Here is a 23050-nt window from a genome sequence, read left to right as displayed (position 1 = left end):
ATCTGTCATGATTTAAACTGAAATGGTTTTTCTTTACTTCCAAGTTTGAAGAAAAGGTTGTGCAGACACGCATATCTATCCCCTAGCCAGGTTCCATCACTTCCCCCCAACCCCCCAGAAAATTCAGGTTTTGGAAGAGAGTCAGAAAGAGGCAGTGTGCTTACCCCCCAGTAATGGTTAGATCATCTTTAATTCTAGCACCTGAAGTTATACAAGGGTTTGCTTAATAATCAAGTTTCAAAGAACTGTTGGACACATTCAGTAAGGTGACAACTGTGCAATACCACTCAGTATTTCAATATCAGGGACCATACTCTTGAATTGTTTAAACACAATTCCACAGAACTCAAAATTAAACAACCATCCACAGTTTAACTAAACAATCAGTTAAAAGTCTTACAGTTTAATAATTCACATAATGGTCAGTCTTTAGTAAGGGATACTGAAATTCATTAAAAGACAACACTAGATTTTACTCTATGGGTGTGCTGGGTAGGCACATAATTGGCCATTCTTGGGTATAACCAGAAAGGTAAGGAGAAGTTTACCACAGTTTGGCAAATCCCACATTTTGTCAGTTAAAAGTGAACTGTGAGAATTAAATACTCATCTTTACATATACACAAGTTATGCTGTGAAAGCATATTTGCTTACAAACATATAAAAATACTTGTTAACTAGTTTGATAAGAAAATAATGTATAAAAGTATATAGCAAAAACATTTAATCATCTCTGACAATGGAAAGATCAAATTCAATTTTATATCACATGAAACAAAAACAGCTACAATTTAGTTTTCCTTAATCCCTTACCCAGAAATACAAAGGAAGACACAATTTGTTTTCAAACATAATGTGAAATTTCTTAAGATGAAATGCCTCAATCCAGAATGAGCTCAGGTATTTGGCCATATCCTAATAGTAGTAGTAATCATCCTGTAGCTGTTCTGGATTCATAAAATAAATACAGTAGACTGTTTTGGCCACCGAAATAAAACTGCAGCATAAACAAGAGATGAAAATTTTAGCTGACAATGAAATTCAGTGTAGGTTTCTTAAGGCTAGCTGAATACTCAAGTCTAATTTAACTGAGGGCAAAAAAAAAAAAAAAAGCCAATCCACCCCTTTTTAAAAAGTATTCTCTGTACTTCAATATAGGTCTCTGTAATAGCTAATGAAATGTCAGAAGTAAAAATAAATTAATTCACAAGAGACACCTTATGCATCACTTCAACACCTTGTCCTACACGGTTTTGTTTCATCTCCTTTGCGAATAAAACTCCACAAGGTGCAAGCTCTGAAGGGAGAGAAGGAAGGAACTGTGGTATTAGAGAAGCAGCCTTAGTGTTTTGGTTTGAAGTCTGCCCCAGGATGACCGAGTCTTCTTCAAGAACTATTCTGCCAGCTTCTTGGACTAAGGCTATTCTGGTGACCACTTTTAGGACATGCACATATAAGGCTAGACCAATACCAGAAGTGATGTAAAATGATGGAAAGAAAAAAAAAATAATCTGGCAGTTGATAGCTTGGTTCTTGGGATTCTCAGAAAATAACACAATGGCAGCCTTTCTTGTCTTTTTCTTTCCGTGTTGGCTCTGGTGAAGGAGGGCACTCTTGTTCCTGAAATTTCCTGGAAACAGGTATTTCAAATTAAATTCAGAGAATCATTTTCAGGTAAAGAAACATAACTACTGTATTTAACACTTTCTTTTTAGGGTATGAACTTCCTTTTTACATACAAATTACTCATTAAATGAGTGACAGTTTTAGAATTCACCTTCTGGGTTGGTTTTTTTTTAAGGAAACTTTTTACAGAAGGTCAATCTCCGATTTAGTTTACCACATTTACTGACTGGGTGATCAATCAAATCTGAGAGAGTAAGGTGACAAAATTATCTTTCATATATATATTAGAGTCATGTAAACATTTTTCCCAATACACAGGAGTACTTTATACTGGAGAGCATTGGTCAAAGCTTACAGGTAACAGCAGGCAGATTTCCCACTGCATTTCGATACATTTCCCATAGCTATCCATTAATACAGGGACATTAATTATCTTGTCTCAAGTTATCGTACCTTATAACTCTGACAAGTTCATGAAAAGCTTGGTCTACATTCAATCTGATTTTTGCTGAGGCTTCCATGTAGGTTACTTTAAGTTGCCGTGCTAGCTGCTGGCCTTCCTCTTGTGTCACCTGCAACAGACATCAAGCATTAAATTCAAGGGTTCTACATGCACATTTGGACCAGCAAACATTCCATATACATGTTAAGGATCCATTTCCCTGGATCAACAGTGCTTATTTGGCCACAGCATAGTTTCCACCCTGTCCACACAATACAACTGAGAAACAAATCCATGGAATGTATCTCCTCAAAAGCAACTGAAGACTTTTTTAAAATAATTTTCTGCAATAGCCAAAGGCTGACCCTCCAAGAAATTTCACCCACTGCAGCTGCCTTGTCTTCAGTTCTGCACAACACCAAGTTTTCCTTCACAGGCAGACAAGAGTTTCTTGCTTCTCCTTAAAGCAAGTACTTCAGTCAACATCTGCTGGATTACTAACAAATGTGAATACTACCACTACATTTACTTTCTCATTGTCCAAGTTAAAATACAGAAATAAAAATAAACATCAGGCTACTTTTAAAACAACAACTGCTGTTTAGCTTCTAAATCTTTATAAAAGTCATTTTAAAGAAAATCTGTTTATGACATAGCGAAATACTAATACAGCCAGTTTTAAACATAGCATAAGTTATCAGAGCTCTAAAAATCCATGAAGCCTCAAGGTAATCCAGAATATTTAAGAAACCCTGTCTACATATTGACTCCTTGGGACAACAAAGGAAGTAATAAGCATCATAAGAAGTTGGTGTAAAATTTAGAGCGGTGAAGCAGAAGACAGGAAGCTAGTGGACCACTGCAGAAAGGAGGAATAAATCGGTCATAGGGCAAAACCAAAGGAGATCACTGTGTATTTCTGGATGAAGTGGAAAGCAGAGAGAGGTCAGAGAACAGATGGCCACCCTGAGTGGCACAAGGCATGTGAGGCTTCAACGGGAAGGTCACCCACAGGGCCAGGGAGGAAAGGGCAGCTTTCGGTGATAAAAGGAAGTACAACAGATCTTGCCAAGACAATGCCAAGTGGAAGAAATGTCAAAGATTACGCTGCTTTCACAGGAAAACACTAAACCAGCACGTAGAGGACCGATATAAGAACAAAAATAATGAGGGTTTATTTTTTAATTAGTTTTGAAAGGGCACTCAGAATATTCACTTACATTAAAAAGCTCCACAGAAATGGAAATAGATGGGACTAGAAAAGCAATGGCAGCATTCACCACAGTGCAAGACCTAGAAGTACTTTTTAGCTTGCAAAATAGTTTCCTAATGGTTTTCTACACAACAATTTGAGAGCCTTCATGTTTCATCTCCACATGTTTGATTCCTCTGTCCTTAGCATCCCCACTGGTACTATATTCATACATTTCCTGCTGAACTGAGGGCTGCTTTCTCTAAACCCTGATAGAGCTCTAGCCCCCAGCACCCTGTGCCATTAGCTGGAGTAACTCACGATACATCTGCTTATCTCAAATGCTCGCAGAAACTATGTTTATTTCAGTGTTATGATCATCTGCTGATGCCAAACAACAAACCCTCAAAACTGAACGCTAAGATCAGCTTACACTGGAGCTGCCTTTTAAACTCCAGGACACATAAGGAGAACAACTGGAATTCTTCGATCCTCCACTGGTGTTTGAAAACTGAATCATAATGAAGACTCTTGCTCCCTTAGTTAGAACAATTCCACTTCAACCCTCCACTCTAACCCCAGATGTTGAAATATCCTAATTCCAAAGCTTATGAAGACTGCACTTTGACAAACATTCGTAGCTGTTTTCTGGCACATCAGTGACACTGCAGAATCTCCCAAAGTTTGCATCAGAGCTTCCAGAATCTTATATATATCTCTGCCTCACTCAGACAAATAAGTTTAAGTATGGATATAACTGTTTCTGCAAAGCAAACTCCTTGTACTTTTCTTTGTCCCTGCATAGTTTATCGTTAGCCCCAGAAAGCAAGAGGCTGAAGTCTAATAAAAATAAATAATTGGCAAGGAATCTACAGTCCTGAGGAGAAACTGAACTCATGCTTTTAACATATATGGTTACCAATTTCTTCACTGTTGTATCTAAAGCACATTAGAGGTACAAGTTGAACTAACACTCTAATAAAGTCAAGCTACACTTCCACAATATTCTGCATTTAAAATATTATAGATACATTAACATCCTTGTTCCATTTATTAGACTATCTGTAACTGCTTAATTCGAAAACTATCTTTTTTGTCAATCTTACAAGTATATTGTTGAGTAGCTTGTGGTCAATTTTCGTGACCTCGAAGTCAGTTTAAAAAAATATTTGGTTTGGAAACACTACAGAAACGTTTCCAGTGCCCAAGCTGTAAATTAGAGGCCAGAAGATACCAGTTACCTCTTCAAAGCTGAGAGAAATATAAGTACAAACAAAGAAATGCTTGAAAATAAGATCATGAATTTTCATCTTTTTGTTGTCCCTTCTCAAGTACAACAACCCTATGACATGACATGTTTTTCAGTAGGTGTGATGGGACAGCTTATTTAACATCAACAGCAAAATAAAAACTAAATCCTTTTTTCTCAAAGAGGGCTGTATGTTATTTTGACAGAAGTAAAGAGAACCACAGATTTTAGGGCAGTAACTGTGTGTACATCTGCTTGTGTTGGTTCTGCAGTTTTAGCAAGCTTAAGGCTGAATACGAATGAGAGTCACTCAGTGCTTATCCCTTTTTGCCACAGGATATTTTGTTGTTTGTTTTTTAGATAGCACTCACACTGTTCAGTCATTTAGTAAAACTTTCTCAAATTAAAGCCCCCTACAGAAGATGTGAGCAAGTCAAACGTGGTAAAGCTTATTCCTCATTTCTTTAAGTTATCATTCCTCGTTCTGAAACCGTTTCCATTATGAGTAGCTGTGAGAATCCTGTGAACATATGGCCATCTCTCTTCACTGTTGTATCTGATGTCTGTCAGAAATACATTAATTTCTGAAGTTTCTATGCTTTCCTCCAGATAAAGCAACTCTACAAGGCTGCCTAACCTAACACTGCATCTGTCTTTTGTCTGGACACTTACACAAGACTAAGGGACACATCATACTCCTGTCAGCAGGTAGCAGTTAAGTGTTTCCTCAAGTTTGAAAGAAATCCATTTCTACCACCTTGTGTTCACCCTACCGTGTTCTCGACACAGAAACATTGCCCATTCCTGCTCTATCACTCCTGAAGAGTGCATTTGTCATCCTGATTTTCTGCCTCACCAGCCCACCCACAGCTGCTGCTGGTTCATGCTTCCAGAGGGCTGCCATAACATTTTCCTGCAGGGGTAATTCACTATCCACTAAAATCCTAGTTTGCCCACATTCTCCTATCAAAGGTTACTCTGGCACATGCAAACTGTGCTTATGAAGCATTGAGACAGACTCCTTGCTGTGTTCAGATACTAAATCAGATGCCCAGTTGCTCATTATCTATAAAGCTCAAATCACACAAGCCATGGGAAGACCTGAAGGTCCGATCCATCTGTGAGCACAGAGGTGTCGCTGTGCACGACTGTAATGTCCTACCACTGCAGGAAGTTGTTGTCACGCTTTCCTATAACAATAGGTAAGAGAAAGGCCAAAACAAAGGGTTGATGACTTTGAATAGGCCACCACACAGGTCCCTGTACTGGTCCACCCCCTGAAATAAGCCATCTCAAGCCCAACTATTTGTGAAGCAGTGAGTTTGCAAACCCAACACATTAAACTGCCTGTTTGCCAGCACTTAGGCTGCTGCCAGGCAAGGTCAAGGCATGAGGCTGCTTGCCTGGGATCACCAGCTTTGCTCATCATCTCTCTACGCATAAACTGAAAACCCAAGAAACTCTCTTTAAAACCTTGCTTTAAAAGAATCTAGCAGCAGAGATGATCTCAGCACTAGGTCACTGTGTTAGTTCAGTCATGATGCAAAGGCAAGAACTAACATTTAATGAAATCCAAGCACTTTCCTGTTGAAACTCGGATTTTCCTTGAAACCCTGCCATCTGGGGAATGATCAGACTTGACCCAGTTTAAGCTAGCAGTTATCTACAAAAAGTCATATATATCCTGCACTGACAAGCCTACTCCTCCAACAGTAGTGGTTATTATTAAAACATCTGGTGCTTTACTGAATTATCTTACTGTAGAAACATCCAGTGTCGAGTTGTACAGAATTAACCCATTTAAGAGAAAGACTGCTACACAGTGTGAGCAACGAGAGATAGTGCTTCAATTCTAGTTTCACAGTCAGCAATCTGTGACTGATTGGGGAATTTGGAAACACTGGCATTCAGTGTTCATTCCTTATCATACATTCTATAGAATAATGTTTGCTTGTCCTCTAATGACTCATTTTCCTTAGTCACCCTAACCTGTGGATATTGAGAGACAAAAATGGTAAGAAGGCTGCTTAACTCCATTTATCTACACAGTTATTACCATATTAAATCACTATTTCAAACTTATTCTTTCACGTCTCTTCTTCCAAAAACACTTGGGAGTTTGCCTATGGTATATGACAGCCACGACTATTTTAGACTATACCTTTGGTAAGCCCCAACAATTCATCAAGATCAGGCAATTGTTTGTGCGCTTCTGCTGTACAACCCAGTTCATGTATTTCCCGAGAAACAGTTGCACCACACAAGGATGGTTAGTTATGCCTCATTAGCTTCCAGATTTATGGTGTCACAAAGATAGTACTCTGTTCAACCTCAACATGCAGTTACTTTGATAAAGGTGTGGTCAGACCCTTGAGACATCCAGAACTATTGTACACATTTTACTCTTTTGGGCTCTGGGAATACTTGTTAGTTCTATTGAGTATCATTTGCCAGTCCAAACACACACTAAATTACTTTCTTTAACTTAGTTTTAGTCTCTCAGAGGCAGCATGTGTTTCACTAGTCTACCTCCTGCCTTACCCAAAGAGCAGGTAGATAACTCAGTACAAGCAGGTTTGATACCCAGCTTCATGAATTTCTAAAAATGCTGCTTAAATTCTGAAGCTGAAAAATGTACAGCTGGGATTAAACAAGGTAAGAGAGAAAGACAGCATCTTGTGGAACTAGATGAGTAAACGGACCACAGAGCAACACCAGCCTGGTTGAACAGGTTTTTGGTGTAACCCAAATGAGGCCTCACAGACCACCAGACTGAAAAGGCAAAAATGCAAAGGACTAATCCTTCTCCTGGTTTTGCCTACAAGTTGCAGCCTGGGGACACCCAACACTTCCCACTCACGCCAGCACTCTTAGGCAAGCCTTTGCTCCAAGACCTCCCACCACAGCTGCCTGTGCACCAAACTCGTAGCCAGAGAAGTGTGACCTTGCTTGCCAGGTTAAAGTTTTTCCTTACTTGGGGAGACACGATTGGAGGACTGATTTTCAGTGGGATCAGCGAGCTGGTCCCACTCACTGACTGGATGCCTGTGTCAAGAGTTCACATGATGGAGCAGAAACAACCCCACAGATGAAATGGAGATTCAGGCTGCATTTAACATTCAGCTGATAACATCTAACTGCTTGGTGCTGCCAAAAGGCGAGGTCTCACTTTCTTGCCCCCACCCCAACTTCTCCCTGCTTTGCTACAAGCCACAGTCCCACCCCTTCCCATACTTACAGCGCTGGCTCTTAATTCTTTCTGCAAGCTGATTTAGCTCACATAGGTCCCAGGAAGTCATTCCTGCTCATCTGTTTTACTCCCCTTCCAGAGAGATGATTCAACTTGAAGTACTTAAGTGAGAGCTAGGGCCAGCAAAGGAAAGAGTGGGAATGTGAAGTCAAGAGGGACAGGAGCCTCTCCCTTCTGGAGAACAATTATGTCAGCTCAGCATCCCCAAACTGTTTCTTCACACTGACTATAGCCCAACTGAAACACACCAAGTGATGGGGAAGGGGCAGAGAAGAGTTAAGAACATACAAGGAGCTGTTTCAGCAAACCTAGAATCTTTTTTTTTGTTCAGCTACATCTGCCTTAGCCCCAGCTTATGATAGGAGTGACAAATCCACCAACTGGCACGTAAATGGTGAGTGACAGCACCAAAAGCTATGCTCGTCAGCATCTAATCAATTAAGGTAATTAATATAGCCATGAAAAGCAAAAAGGAGATTTTGGGGACACAGGCTTTTGTGTTCAGATATAAGCAGCAAAACTGCAAAGTTAAGCAATTCAGAAACAGTTGCTTAGAGCCTGAATGTGTACCAGCCCACTGTCAACTGGAAAATTAGCAGGAACTAGGCACCTTTCTGCCTTTAGGGGAGAAACATGAGTGGTTTAAAAACATTAGGAGGGTGGAAGACAGAGAACAAACTTTGTAACTGTTTCTAGAAAGGGATCTATAGGATTACCAACCACATTTGCAGGTATCCTCTGAGAAATGGGGCTGACAGCAATGATGTTATTGCCCTCCCAAAGCATCTGGATGTCTGTCCTTCAGCAATTACAATTAGAAGAATAGTTCAGTTTCACCTACATGCCAACATTTGTGCATGGGATAAAGTATATATGTTTCAGGACTTGAAGGGTTAAATCTGGGAATTCTGATGGGGGTATGATGGTAACTGAAGAATGAAAGTTCCACTTCTGCCTCAGGGACAGGCTGATAGTTCAGTGCATGTGTGAGTACATGAAGTTACTTCTGATGAGTTTGTGAGCTACTTCTGTGAAAACTTTTTTCAAGTCAGTATCTTTCAGCATAGGTTTTAATTTTATCATTATCTTTCTACACTGGTTTTGGGATAAAGAGGCTGTGACAGTCAAGGAACTATACTCAAAAGGAATTTCTTTTGTATTAAATGTTTTATTTACTATTCGAGAAATTAATTCAACAAAGTACTCACTCACTGAACTCTTTAACATTATTTGATTTAAGCCTATTTTGCATCTGCTTTTTGACAGATGAAAGATTTTATTTAGCAAAGAACAAGAATCTATGTGAGCACTTTTAGGCAGAAACTAAGCCATGTCCTGGTATACAACTCTAAGAATACCTGATTGTTTGAAACTATGTTTTCCCTGTGAAACTTTTAAAATAATTATTGCAATTTTAGTAATATTTAGTCTACTCTCAGAAAAAAAACATGTGTTTGCAAACAAGCTTTAGATGTCATCTTACTGTTTCAAGAGAAAACACTAAGCTTCTCAAATAAATTGCTGAAGAAAATACAAATTTGACATCTGTTCCTTTCCTGCTGCTATAGTATGATTATTTTAATTTCAGCTCAAATTAGTTTGATCCATTAAAAATCAACAGCAAGTAGGGAACACACATTTAAATATCCTTCTTTAAATCATTCTAAACTAAATCTTTTAGGTTGTTTTACAACTAGAGGTGAGGTTGAAATCTACTAATTTCAAAAAATTTTAATTTGAAGGCACATGAGTGCAACAGTAACTGTGTTGCTGTGTTTCCAACTTTTAAAGCATTAAGCTGGTAACGCAGAAGACAAGCGGCCAAAGAGAAAACAGTGCCCAGCTACTAATTTATACATAACAGCAGTGAAAGGTAAAAGCAAGGGCACTGAAGTCCAAGGATCGTTGGGGTTAGTGCTGGAATGTACTCCGCTTGGCACAGCGCTGCGGTGAGTAACAGAACGGAGGAATTAGACACGTTCATGCCTGAGTAATCAAGTCATGACAGAAAGCTCTCAACTCTCTGAATATATTTGGTCTCAACATAACCCCACTGAGTCAGTGCTGTATGTGGAATGCCATCATGCTTTTAAGAATCTTCAAGTACAAAACCCAAGTGTAACTCCTTGCATTGGAGTTAGTTTGTATGATATGACTTTTTTCACTTGCTTGTTCCCATTCTGGCTTTGGGAGGAAAATGGTCTGGAAGAAAGTGAGTAGTAAGTAATAGCAAATGAATTACCTGTCTTTGGTGGTCCAAATCTGCTTTATTGCCAACTAGAATCATAGGAAACTCATCACGATCTTTCACTCTAAGAATTTGTCTCTGAAACTTATAAATTTCTTCAAAACTGTAAAAGAATAAAAGTAGAGCATCAGTGCACTAATTCATAGATTCTCAGGTTCTGCAAAAGTTCAGAAATGATGAGTCACCTATTTGGACTTGCCCTGCCATGACACACAAGCACAGACAGCTGCAGGCACTCCAGAGTCTGCTGTCACTGCATGACCAGTTAGAGAACCATTCAACACTCAAACTAAAAAAATTCTGAAGTTAAAAGCCTGCTATGCACTGGGCTTAGGTGGGGCTGCAGGGTGAGCAAAATGCTTACTGTGCCTCCATCCCCAGACCCAGAGAATCAAGCAACCACAGTCCATTCTACAAATACAGACTTCAGAGTTCAACTCTAGCAAGAATATTCAAACTACAGCCTAGAGACCCTGCTGAACAATATTTCAGCTGGAAACATCAAAAGCTACTTCTAGGAATTTTGGGGGATCAAAGATGGAAAGTTTTATTTCTTCAAAACCAGAAAAATTGCAGGGCTAACTGATCAGAAAGCTTTCCAGTTACTGACTAAGTTATACCAGGTACTGATGCTGTTCAAGCAGTAACGAATACTCCAGAAGCTTCTTCCAGGACAGTATAATATTAAACAAGCTAATTTTGGCCTAAACAAGGATTTTTGGAGAATAAAGAAGGAAATCACTGCTTTCAAGTGAACACTGTTAAAGCTACATAGCTACATAAGGAGCTTCAGCACAGATGCTTGCAGACAATCCCATCCTTTGGAGCCTCCCCAGGCACTCTATTTAATTCCAGGCATATAATCTGAAGACATTTACACTTAGATTTGCCTGTTAAAATTTAAAAGCAAGATGATCATCAGTAAGAAAGTCGCATTAAAAAAAAAATGAGGTAGCCAGACTCCTCATCCGAAGGTGAATTAGAAGGAAGGTGTGCCGCTAAGCATAGCTCCCCATGAGCTTCTAAGAAGATATGTTTCATTTCCACTCTGAAGCCGCTCAGTCAATTCATGGGAGCAAGCAGAGTGAGCACTGCCTGCAGAAGAGTGAAGAGACATAGCCTAAACTGGATACACCCATTCAGAAACCCAGAGCCAGGTACTTGACGCTGCACATGGCAATGGGATGAATACTGCAAATACCAGTCCATCCCAGGAAATTGGTACTCTGGACTGTGTAATAAAGTTCTTGAATAGAGCTGTTATTTTTTTGTGTTTGCTTTCAAATCCTCTACTGGAAGAAACAGATACTTTCAATAAGTGACTGGCTCAAAATTGGTTGTCATAAGTGCTGAAAGACTGTCACACCTAGAACCTAAGAGTGAATGCATACTCATTGCTTCTGTTTGAGATTACTTCAATTACGGATAATTTGAGAATAATTACAACTTGTTTGTTTTAACAACTTGGCATCAGGCTTACCTTCCTCTGTCTGTGACTGAGAAAACAAGCAGAAACCCCTCCCCTGTCCTCATGTATTGTTCACGCATCGCTCCAAATTCTTCTTGTCCTGCTGTATCCAGAACTGAACACAAGAAAGACATGGATTACTATATTTCATGTTCTTACAGACTGAGAAAAAAATTAATTCCTAAAAAGAATTATTTAGAGCTCCTCCTGCACATCACAGCTAGACAGAAACCACTTTTCACGGATACTCTGGATTTTTTGCTAATATTTCCAACAAGTTCTTGCACTGACTGAACAATTCAAGATGTACCAAACACACTGAACAACAAAAAATTTGACGACTTCTGCTAATTCATGGCCAGCTGAAACATCTGAAAAATGCTTAGAGATACAACGGACGAGGTTTGGGAGGGTTGTTGGTTTGTCCTTCAAGAAATCACTGACAAGAGAGAACAGAAATTTTTAAAGCAAAGCACTCATATTGCAGTTGGGAGAGACAGCACAGAACAGCCCAGAGATGTGCTTTTTCACTCCACCATGTCACCCAGGTGAGTACCAGGAGTTGTATAAACCCTCCTAGTTTTGTGGGCACTGTGGCTTCAAACAATACCAAGTTCAAAGAGCGATCCTCACACACAGGGCAGAAGCACTTCAACCCCTGGGTGTCTCATCAATAAAACAAAGGGAGGCAGCTTTTATCAGCCACACACTTACATTAAAAAAAAAAACCCACATGTTGAGCTGTTGTTGAGTTCTAATTTCATTTGATGCCTGCAGATGTGAACACAGGCACCGACAGCTCCAGGTTTTGTTAGGTTGAGCTTCAGCTGGGCTACTTACTGTCCAAGCGCGCGGCTCTCTCGTCTATCACACATTGCTTGGTGTAGGAGTCTTCAATCGTTGGGTCATAATCCGTAACAAAGTAGGACTGCAGAAAAGAAAACAAGTTTGTGGGTTAGACAAGCACATAAAAAGGACACCTATATCAAGGGAGATGATAAAACTCTACGCTCGACAGCTTAGGGAAGATTTGCGTGTTCATTCACGTACAGCCGTTTGACGCTTTATCCAGAGATAACTGGTAATGGCTTTCCTATTCCTAGTAAATGCTCGTAAATCACAGAAATTACCAGCAGAGGCACTGAGTTTACTGGATTCCCACAGGATTTCTAGCTTTTTCTAGATATTAGTGGTAGCTCCTAGAATTTCTCAGCAGGAATCCCTAGAAACTTAGTTACGAGAGACCTTAGCAGCCCCTAGAAACTGACAGTTTCTAGGGGCTGCTAAGGTTTCTCGTAACTAAGCTTCTCTGAACTTCTGGTAGGGTTTAGAAATCCTTTGGAATTCTCAAAAGTTTCCAGGATTTCCTCCCCACCCCCCACCCATTCCCAGAGTCAGTAATTTCTAGGAAGTGCCAGGACTTTCCCAGCTGTTTCTAGAACTCTCTAGCAGTCTTACAACAAATTTCTAGCAACAACTCCACGCAGCACAAGTCACACCTAGTTGGTTAGCTGAATGAAGCTTATTGGACCATTCTTGTTCCCAGGATTTCTCTCCTGGTTTCAAATGACTTTAAGTCCACAAAGCCTCCAGAAAGACAACCCCTGAAAGCAGAATAAGCCACAAAATGCCTGTGTCACCCACTGCCTAAGCACAAGGCTCCACCAGATACTGCCAGTCTGTTCCTTATCACCCAAACTGCAGAGCAAAGCACATTCTGGTACATCTCTCTAGAGACTGAGTGACCTGGTATTGAATACTGGGGTAACAATGCCATCTGAAGACAAGTTTAGGTTTCAAAGGATGAATTTTTAGCTTGCATGCAGTCAGAGTGAAGTTGTCTCCACCTGAAACCGAAGCACACTGGCATAACGAATCTGAACCCTGATCAAATTCCTTTCCCTCTGTGCTCCCAGCAGGCACTAAGGATGTGCACGACCCTGACTGTGCAGAACTGAAGGAGTACTACCTACATACATTATTCAGTTCTGTAAGGCAGTAAGGAATTAGGAGTGTTTTGAAACTATGTAATGGTTTGTAGGAAGAACAAAAGAGGGCTTTGTTCTTGCATTAAGAAGATAGCACCAAACCCAGGATGCATCTCCTTATTCATGTCAAAATTCATAGTCCTCACTGAAGTGTCTTTCCCGTTGCACAGATTCAAAGACACCAACAAGGCACCACTCCGTTCCTCTAAACTTATCAAAGTCGAGTTAACAGATGTCATGGTAGGGAAAACAAAAAAAAAAAGGGGGGGAAAAATAAGGAAGAACTGAAATCACAGCACCAGCCCACTAACCTTCTTCAGACACACCACTGTCAGTGCAGAATACAGTTAACTCTGTTCTTTGCAGATGGTTTATTAATGTGGTTGTCTTTGTTCTTGTCCAGTTTCAGACTGGAGCTGTCCTATGAGGGCTGGCTGCAGGACGCTGTCCTGACTGCACCCAGCTGACCCCACCAACTGGACATGTCCACACTAAGGTTTCTAGTTCAATGGCATGGACCTGAGTTCCCCAGCAGAGCTCACCAACTGAGCTGCAGCTGCCCTTACTGGGAGGAACACATCACCAGCGGCAGCACACCCGGCCAGCTGTGTATGCTATATATAACTGCGCTCACGTACCGCAACCATCACGCACTCGGCCACAGGAAGAGTATGCACAGGTTGCTGTTCATCTGCTTATTTAGATCTGGCACCACACTGAAAAACTGGTGACCCCCCACAGCAGAGACACTGAGCAGCTCCTTTGCATTTCAAGTAGACACCAGTAAGCTGTCCCCTCAGGATACACCTACACAGCAGTCTCAGTCGCTTTGCACCCAGACTAAGCAATCTCCCTGCTCCAGCCCCTCCCACAGCCCCTCCCACACAAAACTAACCAACCAAAAAAAAAACCAAACCAACCAACCAACAAATAAAAAACCCAAAACAAACAAACAAACAAAAACCCAAACACCAAAACAAACCAACAAACAACCCTCTATCCCCCCAAAAAATTCAAACAAGCCAACAGGCATGGGATCCTAAACACAGCACCTGAACTTCAGGATTCCCAGGAGAAGCGCCTATCTGTAGACAGCAGAACATCGCATCACAGAATAAGCCACCAGAAGATGCTCTTCTAACTACAAGTGGTCCCTTTCCCTTGCTTCTGTGAAGATTTTAAAAAAGAGAAAAACTCAGCCTTCAAAGCTGTTCTTTTGCCTGCATCCTTATCTCAAAATGTGCTATTGAGGAACTTAAGAACAGACTTTCTGAGGAATGAATTTACCCAAACTATAAATTAGGTCTCAATTCTGTGGCCTTTAATCTTTGAAAGATGGATGAGAAACTTATGTGAACACACAGTTGTATAAACAAAATTATTCACAGAATCTGACTTTAGAAGGGATGATCACAAAGAAGGGAACTTAAGCCCTATGTTTTATTAAGGAAACAAAGTGATAATTACAAAAAAGCATTAGGTGACTAAAACATAGTGTCACTCTCAGTATATCTGGAAATTCAGGGTTCTGATTTGGAAGATAAAGCATGTACTCTGAAGTTACTCCCTGTCCCCCTCCAGCTTCAGCTTTCATTTCTCTATCATGCAGAATTCAAAGTTCCTGTCTGAACCTTTACATCTATAAAACTGTAAAATATGCCAGGTTTTAAATAAAAGGGAGAATTTGGAATCAATTTTTTTTACTCTCATGAGCCAGTATGCATAGAACACGTAAAGCACCAAGTTTATATCCAACAAGGGCAATGTTTTTCACTAAGAGAGTTCAGAAAAAGAAAACCATAATAATCTCAGAGGAATTCTTCTTATTTTCCTCATTATCTGTCCAAGGTCCAAGAACTACAGCATGTTCTGTAATCTCCAGGGCATTTCTATGATTCCCTCCACCCTTTTTAGTTTCTTTTTTTTTAAGTTAAAAAACAAACCCCTACACACAAAGCAGGAATGCCAGACTAGGTACAGAGACATGGAACATGGTTCCTCCCTCAAAAAAGGAAACAAGTTTAAGTTGCCCTGATCCAGCATCAGCCACATCTCAAATTCGGAACAAGCAGATGCCAGAGCTCCCCCATTTAACAACTTACAAGCATTTTCTTCCCTCCCATGGAGCCGCACTGCCAAATCTGCTGTCACAGCCACCACAGCAGAGGTTTGCAAGGCAATTAGTGTTGTGGTTTACCTCCAGGCACCGGACAAGACTCATGTGCCTGAAACAGCTGCTCGTTTTGAAGGAGTTGCACTGGGACCATGTGCCACAGAACACATGACAACCACAGCTTGCAGACCTTGTGCAGTCAGGGTTGATTTACAAAAATTAGATGCAGCAGACACAGTATTTATCAATTTGAGCAGAATGGACCTTACTGCTGCTGTTCAGGAAGTGATTAAAGAATTAAGGCATGGCAGAGCATATCCTGAAACATTCCATGAGGCCATACATTTACTCCTGATTGCCATCCTGCAGCAGTGGCAAGGTGCCTGCACACCCAGCAAACCCAACACCAGCATAAATAGCTTTGAAGAGGTCAAGGAGTTTGTGGCAGAACTGCTTAAAAGACTAACAGGAGCACAATTCCAGCAGACACAAACCACTGACAACCCACTGGTTTTAAACTGACGCCAAGCCTAGACAAATTAGAGGAGCAAGCACACACCAGAGTGTGGGATTACTCAGGCCTGACTACTGCTGTCTCCTTTATGAAGGCTGTATGTGCAAGTCTTAACACCTCAGAGCAGTCACCCTGCTCAACTAGAGCAATACTGGAAGGCTGCAGCAGGTGTCTGGGGTGGCAGCTGGTACAGAACACACCACACCACCCTTACAGACCAGGTTGTCAGATCTACTCTTCCAGGAGCAGTGGAGTTTCCATGCAAGTCGGAGCCACAACTCATTCAGCTGGCTCCACTGCAGTTGGCCACTGCCTGCAGGAAATAATTAGAAGCAGCTAAATTTCTTCAAAGAAGATAGTAACTTTAACACTCTCCTCTGTTACACCACTCCCTTAATCACTAGCAAAAATCAAGGCTCTTTCCAGCCATGTCCTAGAAGGGAAACGAGAAGGCAAACCCAGTAGTCTCATCAACCATTTAATTTACCCAAAATATTACGCAACAGGTTTTCTAAGTTTTCTCTTTCTAAGACTGCTGAGTCAATCAAGTCCAGAGATGGGAAAGCCTGCTGCCAAGGACATAAATCCTTATGCAGAGGGGAGAAAAAACAAAACAAAAAATCCCAGAAAAAAACCCCATTCTTACACTACCTACATCATTTATAGCTGGGCAACCCACCACCAAAAGCCCTTCCTAAACACACACTTGTCATCTTAAAATGCTTTTCAAACAATCTGCTGATCCTTGCAGGAGTTTCTACTTGCAGTGCACAGAAGCAATCATACTACATACAGATTACTTCTCTAGCAGTCTTTCTCCATTTAAGGCAACAGCAGTCCCTAAATCATTGTTTCAATCACTCAATTCTTTCAGTAAGGAGAACATGTGAAAACCTGCTCTCAGTTTATCATCTTCGCCCTTTTTATGCTGCCTTTAATGCACATTGAGAAATCCCCCCATTAGCTGGACTTGCTTACGAGCTCAAGTCCTGCTCCATACATTAATAAAAACAACTAAGTAAAGACACCCCAGTGCTGATTCACGGCTCTTATGCACCTTTTCTCATTTACTCTTCATAAAGTAATCAACAGTCCACAAAACAAAAAGCCACAGGATTACTTTCTTTTGCACTTTTATGTTTTAAGGGAGGGAGAGAAGAAGGATGCCATCAATGGGAGGTTGCCCTAAACTGCAGTCCAGAGGTTGGCTGCATAACATTCTTCCCTTTATCTTTACACAAAGCTTGAAGGACACGCAATGAAGGGCAGCCCAGCAGTGAAAGCACACCACTACGAGTAAGCTAAAGGAGTGGTACATGCCAAAATATATATTCATCCTTGCTGTCTCTATAATCTCCATCTGTATTTACTAAACATACAAGTCATGTTTCAAAGAGCCACTGGTTGCTTATTTAAATTTTTTCCACATGTTTAAGGTTTTGATTCCAGCCCAGGGAAAGCAAGAAAATAGAAGAGTTTCCACCCTCCAGCTAGAGTTACAGACCAGCTCTGGATTTAAATAAGCATCTACAATTTGAGCAGTGCAAAGAGCCCAAAAATCCTTCCTACCTATAATTTGTACGCTAGAACTTAAAACAAACATGCTGGTGAGCGCTACACACCAAAGCTTCAACTTTAGACTTGAGTACATTCCCAAATACCTGAAATATAGAATCCCAAGACATCTCCTAGGCTGTAAGTGATACTTGACAGAGTGTTTCTTTTGGTAGTCTCTCCTTTTGCTCTATCGTCTCTTCTCTAGGTTTTACCTCATTTCCCCTGCACTTGACCAAGAACCTGTCTGCTCTCTACCCACTAGACAGACCTGAAGTCCAATTCACTGTCTGCAGTGGCACATCTTCACCATGGGCACAGAACAAATAACAGTATCACCCACAGCCCTATCACACACCACGCTGATAACATCAGAAATACTTAACCCAGAAAAAGATAAGGACCCGACCAATTTCCCTTCATTTAAATGGGTATTGCTGGCACTCATTCCAAGTGATAAAGTCTGTGCTGTAGTTCAAGACCAGAACTCTACTGCTCTCTCCAGTTAGTAGGGCCATACATTAACATCTTTTTGGTTGGGGTACTTGGCTACACTGTAACAGCTTTCTCAGAGCATGAATTAAGATCTAAATGACTGAGTGCACACATCAGTTTGCAACCTTCACTCTTTTGCCACCCATGAAATCTTCAGCCTCTGCCTTCAACTCTTCCACCTCAGATGAGTGGCACAGCAGCCAAGTCTACACTAACGTGACCCCAGTGTCACACCGTGCCCTCCTCCGGCCTGCAGAGGAGGTGATTGTTTCTAGGTGTTTTAATCTACATTCCTGTCCCATAGCAGCAAACAGACAGGTTTTATGTCACCACAGACATGTTCCTAGCGAAAGGGTGGCAGTAACCTGTCACCTTGCTCAAGCACTACACTGGCCCTGGTCCAGAGCTAACCTGCCCAGCAGAAGGGGTAATTAAGCAAAGCAGTGGCTCAGGCCTCAACACCTCAAAAGATTAAAAGAACCACCTCCTTTCACAGCACAAAGGAGGCTCCTTAGGTCATTTCTTCAGAATATTTGAGTTGGCTGGCTGGAAAACAAGGAAAACATGCAGGAAAAAACTTTAACAGACTTCTGGAAGCAAACATAAACCCAGACTGCATTCCAGAATAAAGGAACAGACACAGCAAAACACACAAATTTAGTATTTAGCAGAGCCCCATGTACTTGGGTCACAGAAAAACCAAACAAACTAAAAGCACACCACTGACCAGAGAGCCTCTGACAAGCCTGTTCCAATATTTAACATACACCTCCCCAAGGGCAGGTGATTCACTAGGACCAGATATTTCTGGGAAGGTCTAACTGGGTATTGCTGGGGGAGCAGGAGGTGGATGCTGTTGGGGTTGATGACTTGGAAGTGCCACCTCTGCAAAGGTTTTGTGTGGTGCCCACGCCAGTACCAGAAGAAGACGGCAGGACCTACCCAGAACAACCCAGCACAATTTCCACGAGAAGCGTTCAAGATGGCATTTAGATTGCTTTCCTGCCATAAACAGTCACACTTTATAGGATGAGATGAAGTATTTTGGTGTTGGAACATTGGGGAAAATAGCAGACCAAATGTCTAGAATGATGCTGATTAAGACTAGACTGAAGAAATAATGATTAAACCACTGGTTCCAACTACAGAAGGCCAGGTGTATCATGCTCCAATCATTCCATATTCCTACAAATCTTAAAGAGTTTTTTTTTCTTTTAATTACACGAACAGTAAGAGCACCTACTCTGAAAAATATAAATTGAAAGATAGTCAGCTTGCAAGTAATCAATGACGCTTCCCCTCAATTTACACTACTTCCCACTGTTCTAATGTATACTGCCAGTGTTGTTATGGCTATCCAGGGAAACATATGTCATTTGTCACCACAATTACTGCCATTATCCAGCGATGTGAAACACTTAATTTCATGAACAGTGAAAATTGAGACACAAAGAGAGAAGAGAATTAAACTGAAGAAAGTTACAGTGAAAGACCGATGACATGAGCCATGTACAAGCTCAACCCTTTGGAAATTCATACACAGGTTGAAAAGTTTTTATTTGTTCCTGAAGAACTAGCAATACATACACATATAATACCAAACTTGATGATTAAATATATGTTTAATCAAATATTAATGGTTCTGTTAAAGAACAAAAGCATAATGGAAAATGTAAAGTTCTTGAATAATCCATGGCAGACTTAAGAGTGTATCCATTAAATTGCCCCCCCTGCCAGCATACAGTTCAAAGACAGAAGAGACAGTAGAATACAAAAATAAACACCTGCCTTGCTAAGTATAGGTAAGTCTTCTCCTTAGCTTTTGACAATCCTTGCATTGCATGAACAAGTTGTGCTTGGTCTGGAAACACTAAAAGCGTGAGTTAGTCAGATTATATGGTCACATACTCTTCCTGTCTCTCCCTTTCCCCTTCCATGTCCTTCCATGGACACTGACCACTGAGTGAGCACATCAGGAAAAAAAAAAAAACCACTACTACGAGAACTGTGTTCAGTGTATGGGCACATTTAATGCACTTAGCTAAATATAACACAGCTCTTTTCTTTATGGACTTTGTTCTGCTCACTACTCAAAAGTACCTAAAAACAAAACTAGCTTTGCTTCCCTCACAGGTGTGGGGAAACATGAGCTAGAAACGGGGGAGGAAGGGGAGAAAAGATATGAAGGGTAAAGTGTCTTCAAGCTGAAGACTAACACATATCTAATTCTGTCTATGCACCTGTAATTTTTACATTTCCTAAATGAACACTTGAACTCTGTATCCATAAATGCACTTATTTCCAATGATGTTTGTCCAGACAGCCATATCCTAGGAAGTTTCAGATTTCGTCCCTGGTTCAGCAGGACTGACTTGTGTTACAGATTTAAGAGCCCTGTTGGTACTGGATCATCAACTTATCCTGCAGGAATAAGTTTGCAGGGGACCAAGACTCCTCAGTATGAAAGACTGAAATTAAACTGACTTGTGTGCACTGACAGGGAACATTCACCAGCTCTTACACCTTTCAACACGCCTAAAAAAACTGTCTGCTAGGTTTTGCCATTCCCCTAATTGCTACTTATAATAAAGAAGCTTTACCTTCCCCAACCCCACTTGGGCTGCAGAAGCACAGGAAAGAATCTCCCTTTTTCTCCCTCAAACCTGGCACCCCAGGCACAGCTGGCAAAACAGCTTGGGTTTTATAGATAGAAATCTGGAGAGTGTGACTGCTAAACACAATTAATTACAAAAAAACCCAAAAAACCCTAAGAATAAACCCAGAGAGAGCAGATTCGCTTGGGGAAAAGAAAGTGTCTTTGAAACATAACTAAGGTAGCCTCTCAGTGCGTGTTCAAATCACAGAGGTTTAAAGAATCATCATTAAATCTACTTTGTTGAAAAGCTACATGCCTTTTCGCTAATATCCTGCCAAGCTTAAACACACCATTAGGGTAACCCTTTTAAAGTGATAATACACCCTCAATTGATGACCTTAAATGTCTTTTCCAATCTAAAGGATTCTACAATTCCAATTATGGGCAGAGTGGGTACTGGTTACATGCACGTAACACGAATACTGATGAGAATAGGTTTTCTTTGAATATATATTTTGCAATGCATATGAACACCTTTTAAAATAGTTCCTTTAAATGGTTCCTTAAAACCCAGCAGATTGATACTTTTTAAAAACAGCTTTCACCTTTTAAACTGAACCTGCACTGTTGCTTACATCTCCTTTCAGTTCCTAGCTTAGAGCTTTCCCCACGGTACAGCAACTCAGTATTAGCAGCTCACCCAGCCTGTGAACATTTCCCTCCAACTAATAATGCTCAAATGTCTCAAAAATCAAACCACACCAAACGCCAACTACACTCACACAGAGACCTGTTTTAGGCAATACGTGCATTAAACTTTGGCCTCTTGAATACTTCCTGGTGGTGCAGTTTTCATGACTCAAGATCAGAGAATGTACACTTTCACTGTCTGTGAAGACTTCTTTGTAATGCCTTGAATTAATGTCTTTTAATGCCAGTAAGCACCTACAAAATTCTTTGAAGGCGGCTATGCAATTTCTCAAGTCGAAACACGTCTGACTGTAAAACATACTCCATACTGCAAGCATAGATGAGCCTTGATTTAATTTAATTTCATTTTTGCTTCACAGTAAGTATGTGCAGGAACTATGAACACACCAAGTACTTCATCCTCCTGATCTTAGCCACTTGTAATGCAAGGAATGTTTAAAATATTCGTGACATGCTATCTTTTCATCCATAAAAGTTTATCAGGTTTTCAACCTAGCAGCTCACACAAGCTCTTCACAATGAAGTCTTTATCTCAAGAAGCCAGTGATATTTTTGAAAAAGTACATGTCTGATTTTAGGACTTTGCATAACAAGCTAATGGGGACTTTAGCTGTAGGAGAAAAGAAAGTAAGGTTGCTCAGAAATCCCCTGCTGAGACAGAAGTTAGAGAACACCTTTTCTCATACAGATGAAATCATTAGGATGCCTCAAGATATATGGTCTACTGCAAGAGATTTTGGTTTATAAACTGAAGTACCTTAAAAGGAGAGGATGATTTACAGTTAATTAAAATAGCTCTTCACTTCAGTAACTTAGGTCTAACTCATAACAGTCAGCAACAGCCTTCAGGTTAGCAGCTCTGAGGAGACCCATATTTAGGGCATTTACAGTCTATTAGGAAAGAAGCCACTTCATAACTCCCTGAGGAGCACACAAAGACCTGAAACGCAGATCAAAAAAGTTCATTCCATGGCAAAAAAAAACCCTCTCGAGGATAGTGCATTCACATCAACTCAGAACCTTTAAAACAGGTTCAAGTTTCACACAAATTGCTTGTTAATTAGACTTTACAGATTGTCTAGCTTAGGTTATGGACATTTGGAGCCATACAATTACATTAATGTAGTAACAAGTTCTTCTAGCCCAACAAGCCAGTAAAACAAAGTTGCACTCCAGCAACTGATTTCACATTTTAAGTAGCTGAAAATGTTTGATCTCTGGGACTCCACAGCAAGCTAAGATCAAAAACTTCTGAAGTTAATGCCTTTCTTATTCTGAAAGTAGGAACTAAAGATCCATTCCAGATAGTAAGAGCATTTTCCTACCTTTCTATTACATCTCAGATCTCTACAAAGCCAGGTGCTATCATCAATTGTGTAGGTTTGTAACAGCTCGGAAACAGATGTGGGCTTGGACCACAGCTCATCAGAAGCAGTCAGGTAGAAAGCCTGAGAAAGGTAAATTCTCAACATTCTTCATCTTAAAACATTTGTTTAACATGGTGATACAGTCAGGTTAACTAGACCATTACACTCAGAGCCTGCAGTTTTCTAGAATGAGTCAAGTTAGGATTAAATATTTCTATGCTAGTATTTTACTGTACA

General features: G+C 40.6%; 1 protein-coding gene across 1 annotated transcript in view; it reads right to left on the bottom strand.

Annotated features, from left to right (window-relative positions):
- Positions 1-157: 157 nt before the first annotated feature.
- RRAS2 (RAS related 2) overlaps positions 158-23050 on the bottom strand; it is a 43988-nt gene continuing 21095 nt past the window's right edge. The window contains exons 2-6 of the mRNA XM_050336340.1: positions 12316-12403; positions 11488-11590; positions 10002-10110; positions 2080-2198; positions 158-1630 (exon numbers count right to left, since the gene is read on the bottom strand). Coding sequence (XP_050192297.1) covers positions 1543-1630; positions 2080-2198; positions 10002-10110; positions 11488-11590; positions 12316-12403 — 507 coding nt within the window. The 3' untranslated portion in view covers positions 158-1542. The remainder of the gene's footprint in view (positions 1631-2079; positions 2199-10001; positions 10111-11487; positions 11591-12315; positions 12404-23050) is intronic.

The sequence above is a fragment of the Myiozetetes cayanensis genome, unplaced genomic scaffold (assembly GCF_022539395.1).
Source record: "Myiozetetes cayanensis isolate MyiCay16 unplaced genomic scaffold, myiCay2020 scf6-25, whole genome shotgun sequence".
Lineage (NCBI taxonomy): Eukaryota > Metazoa > Chordata > Aves > Passeriformes > Tyrannidae > Myiozetetes > Myiozetetes cayanensis.
The sequence above is the reverse complement of the archived record's forward strand: the minus strand, read 5'-3'. Positions and strand labels throughout refer to the sequence as shown.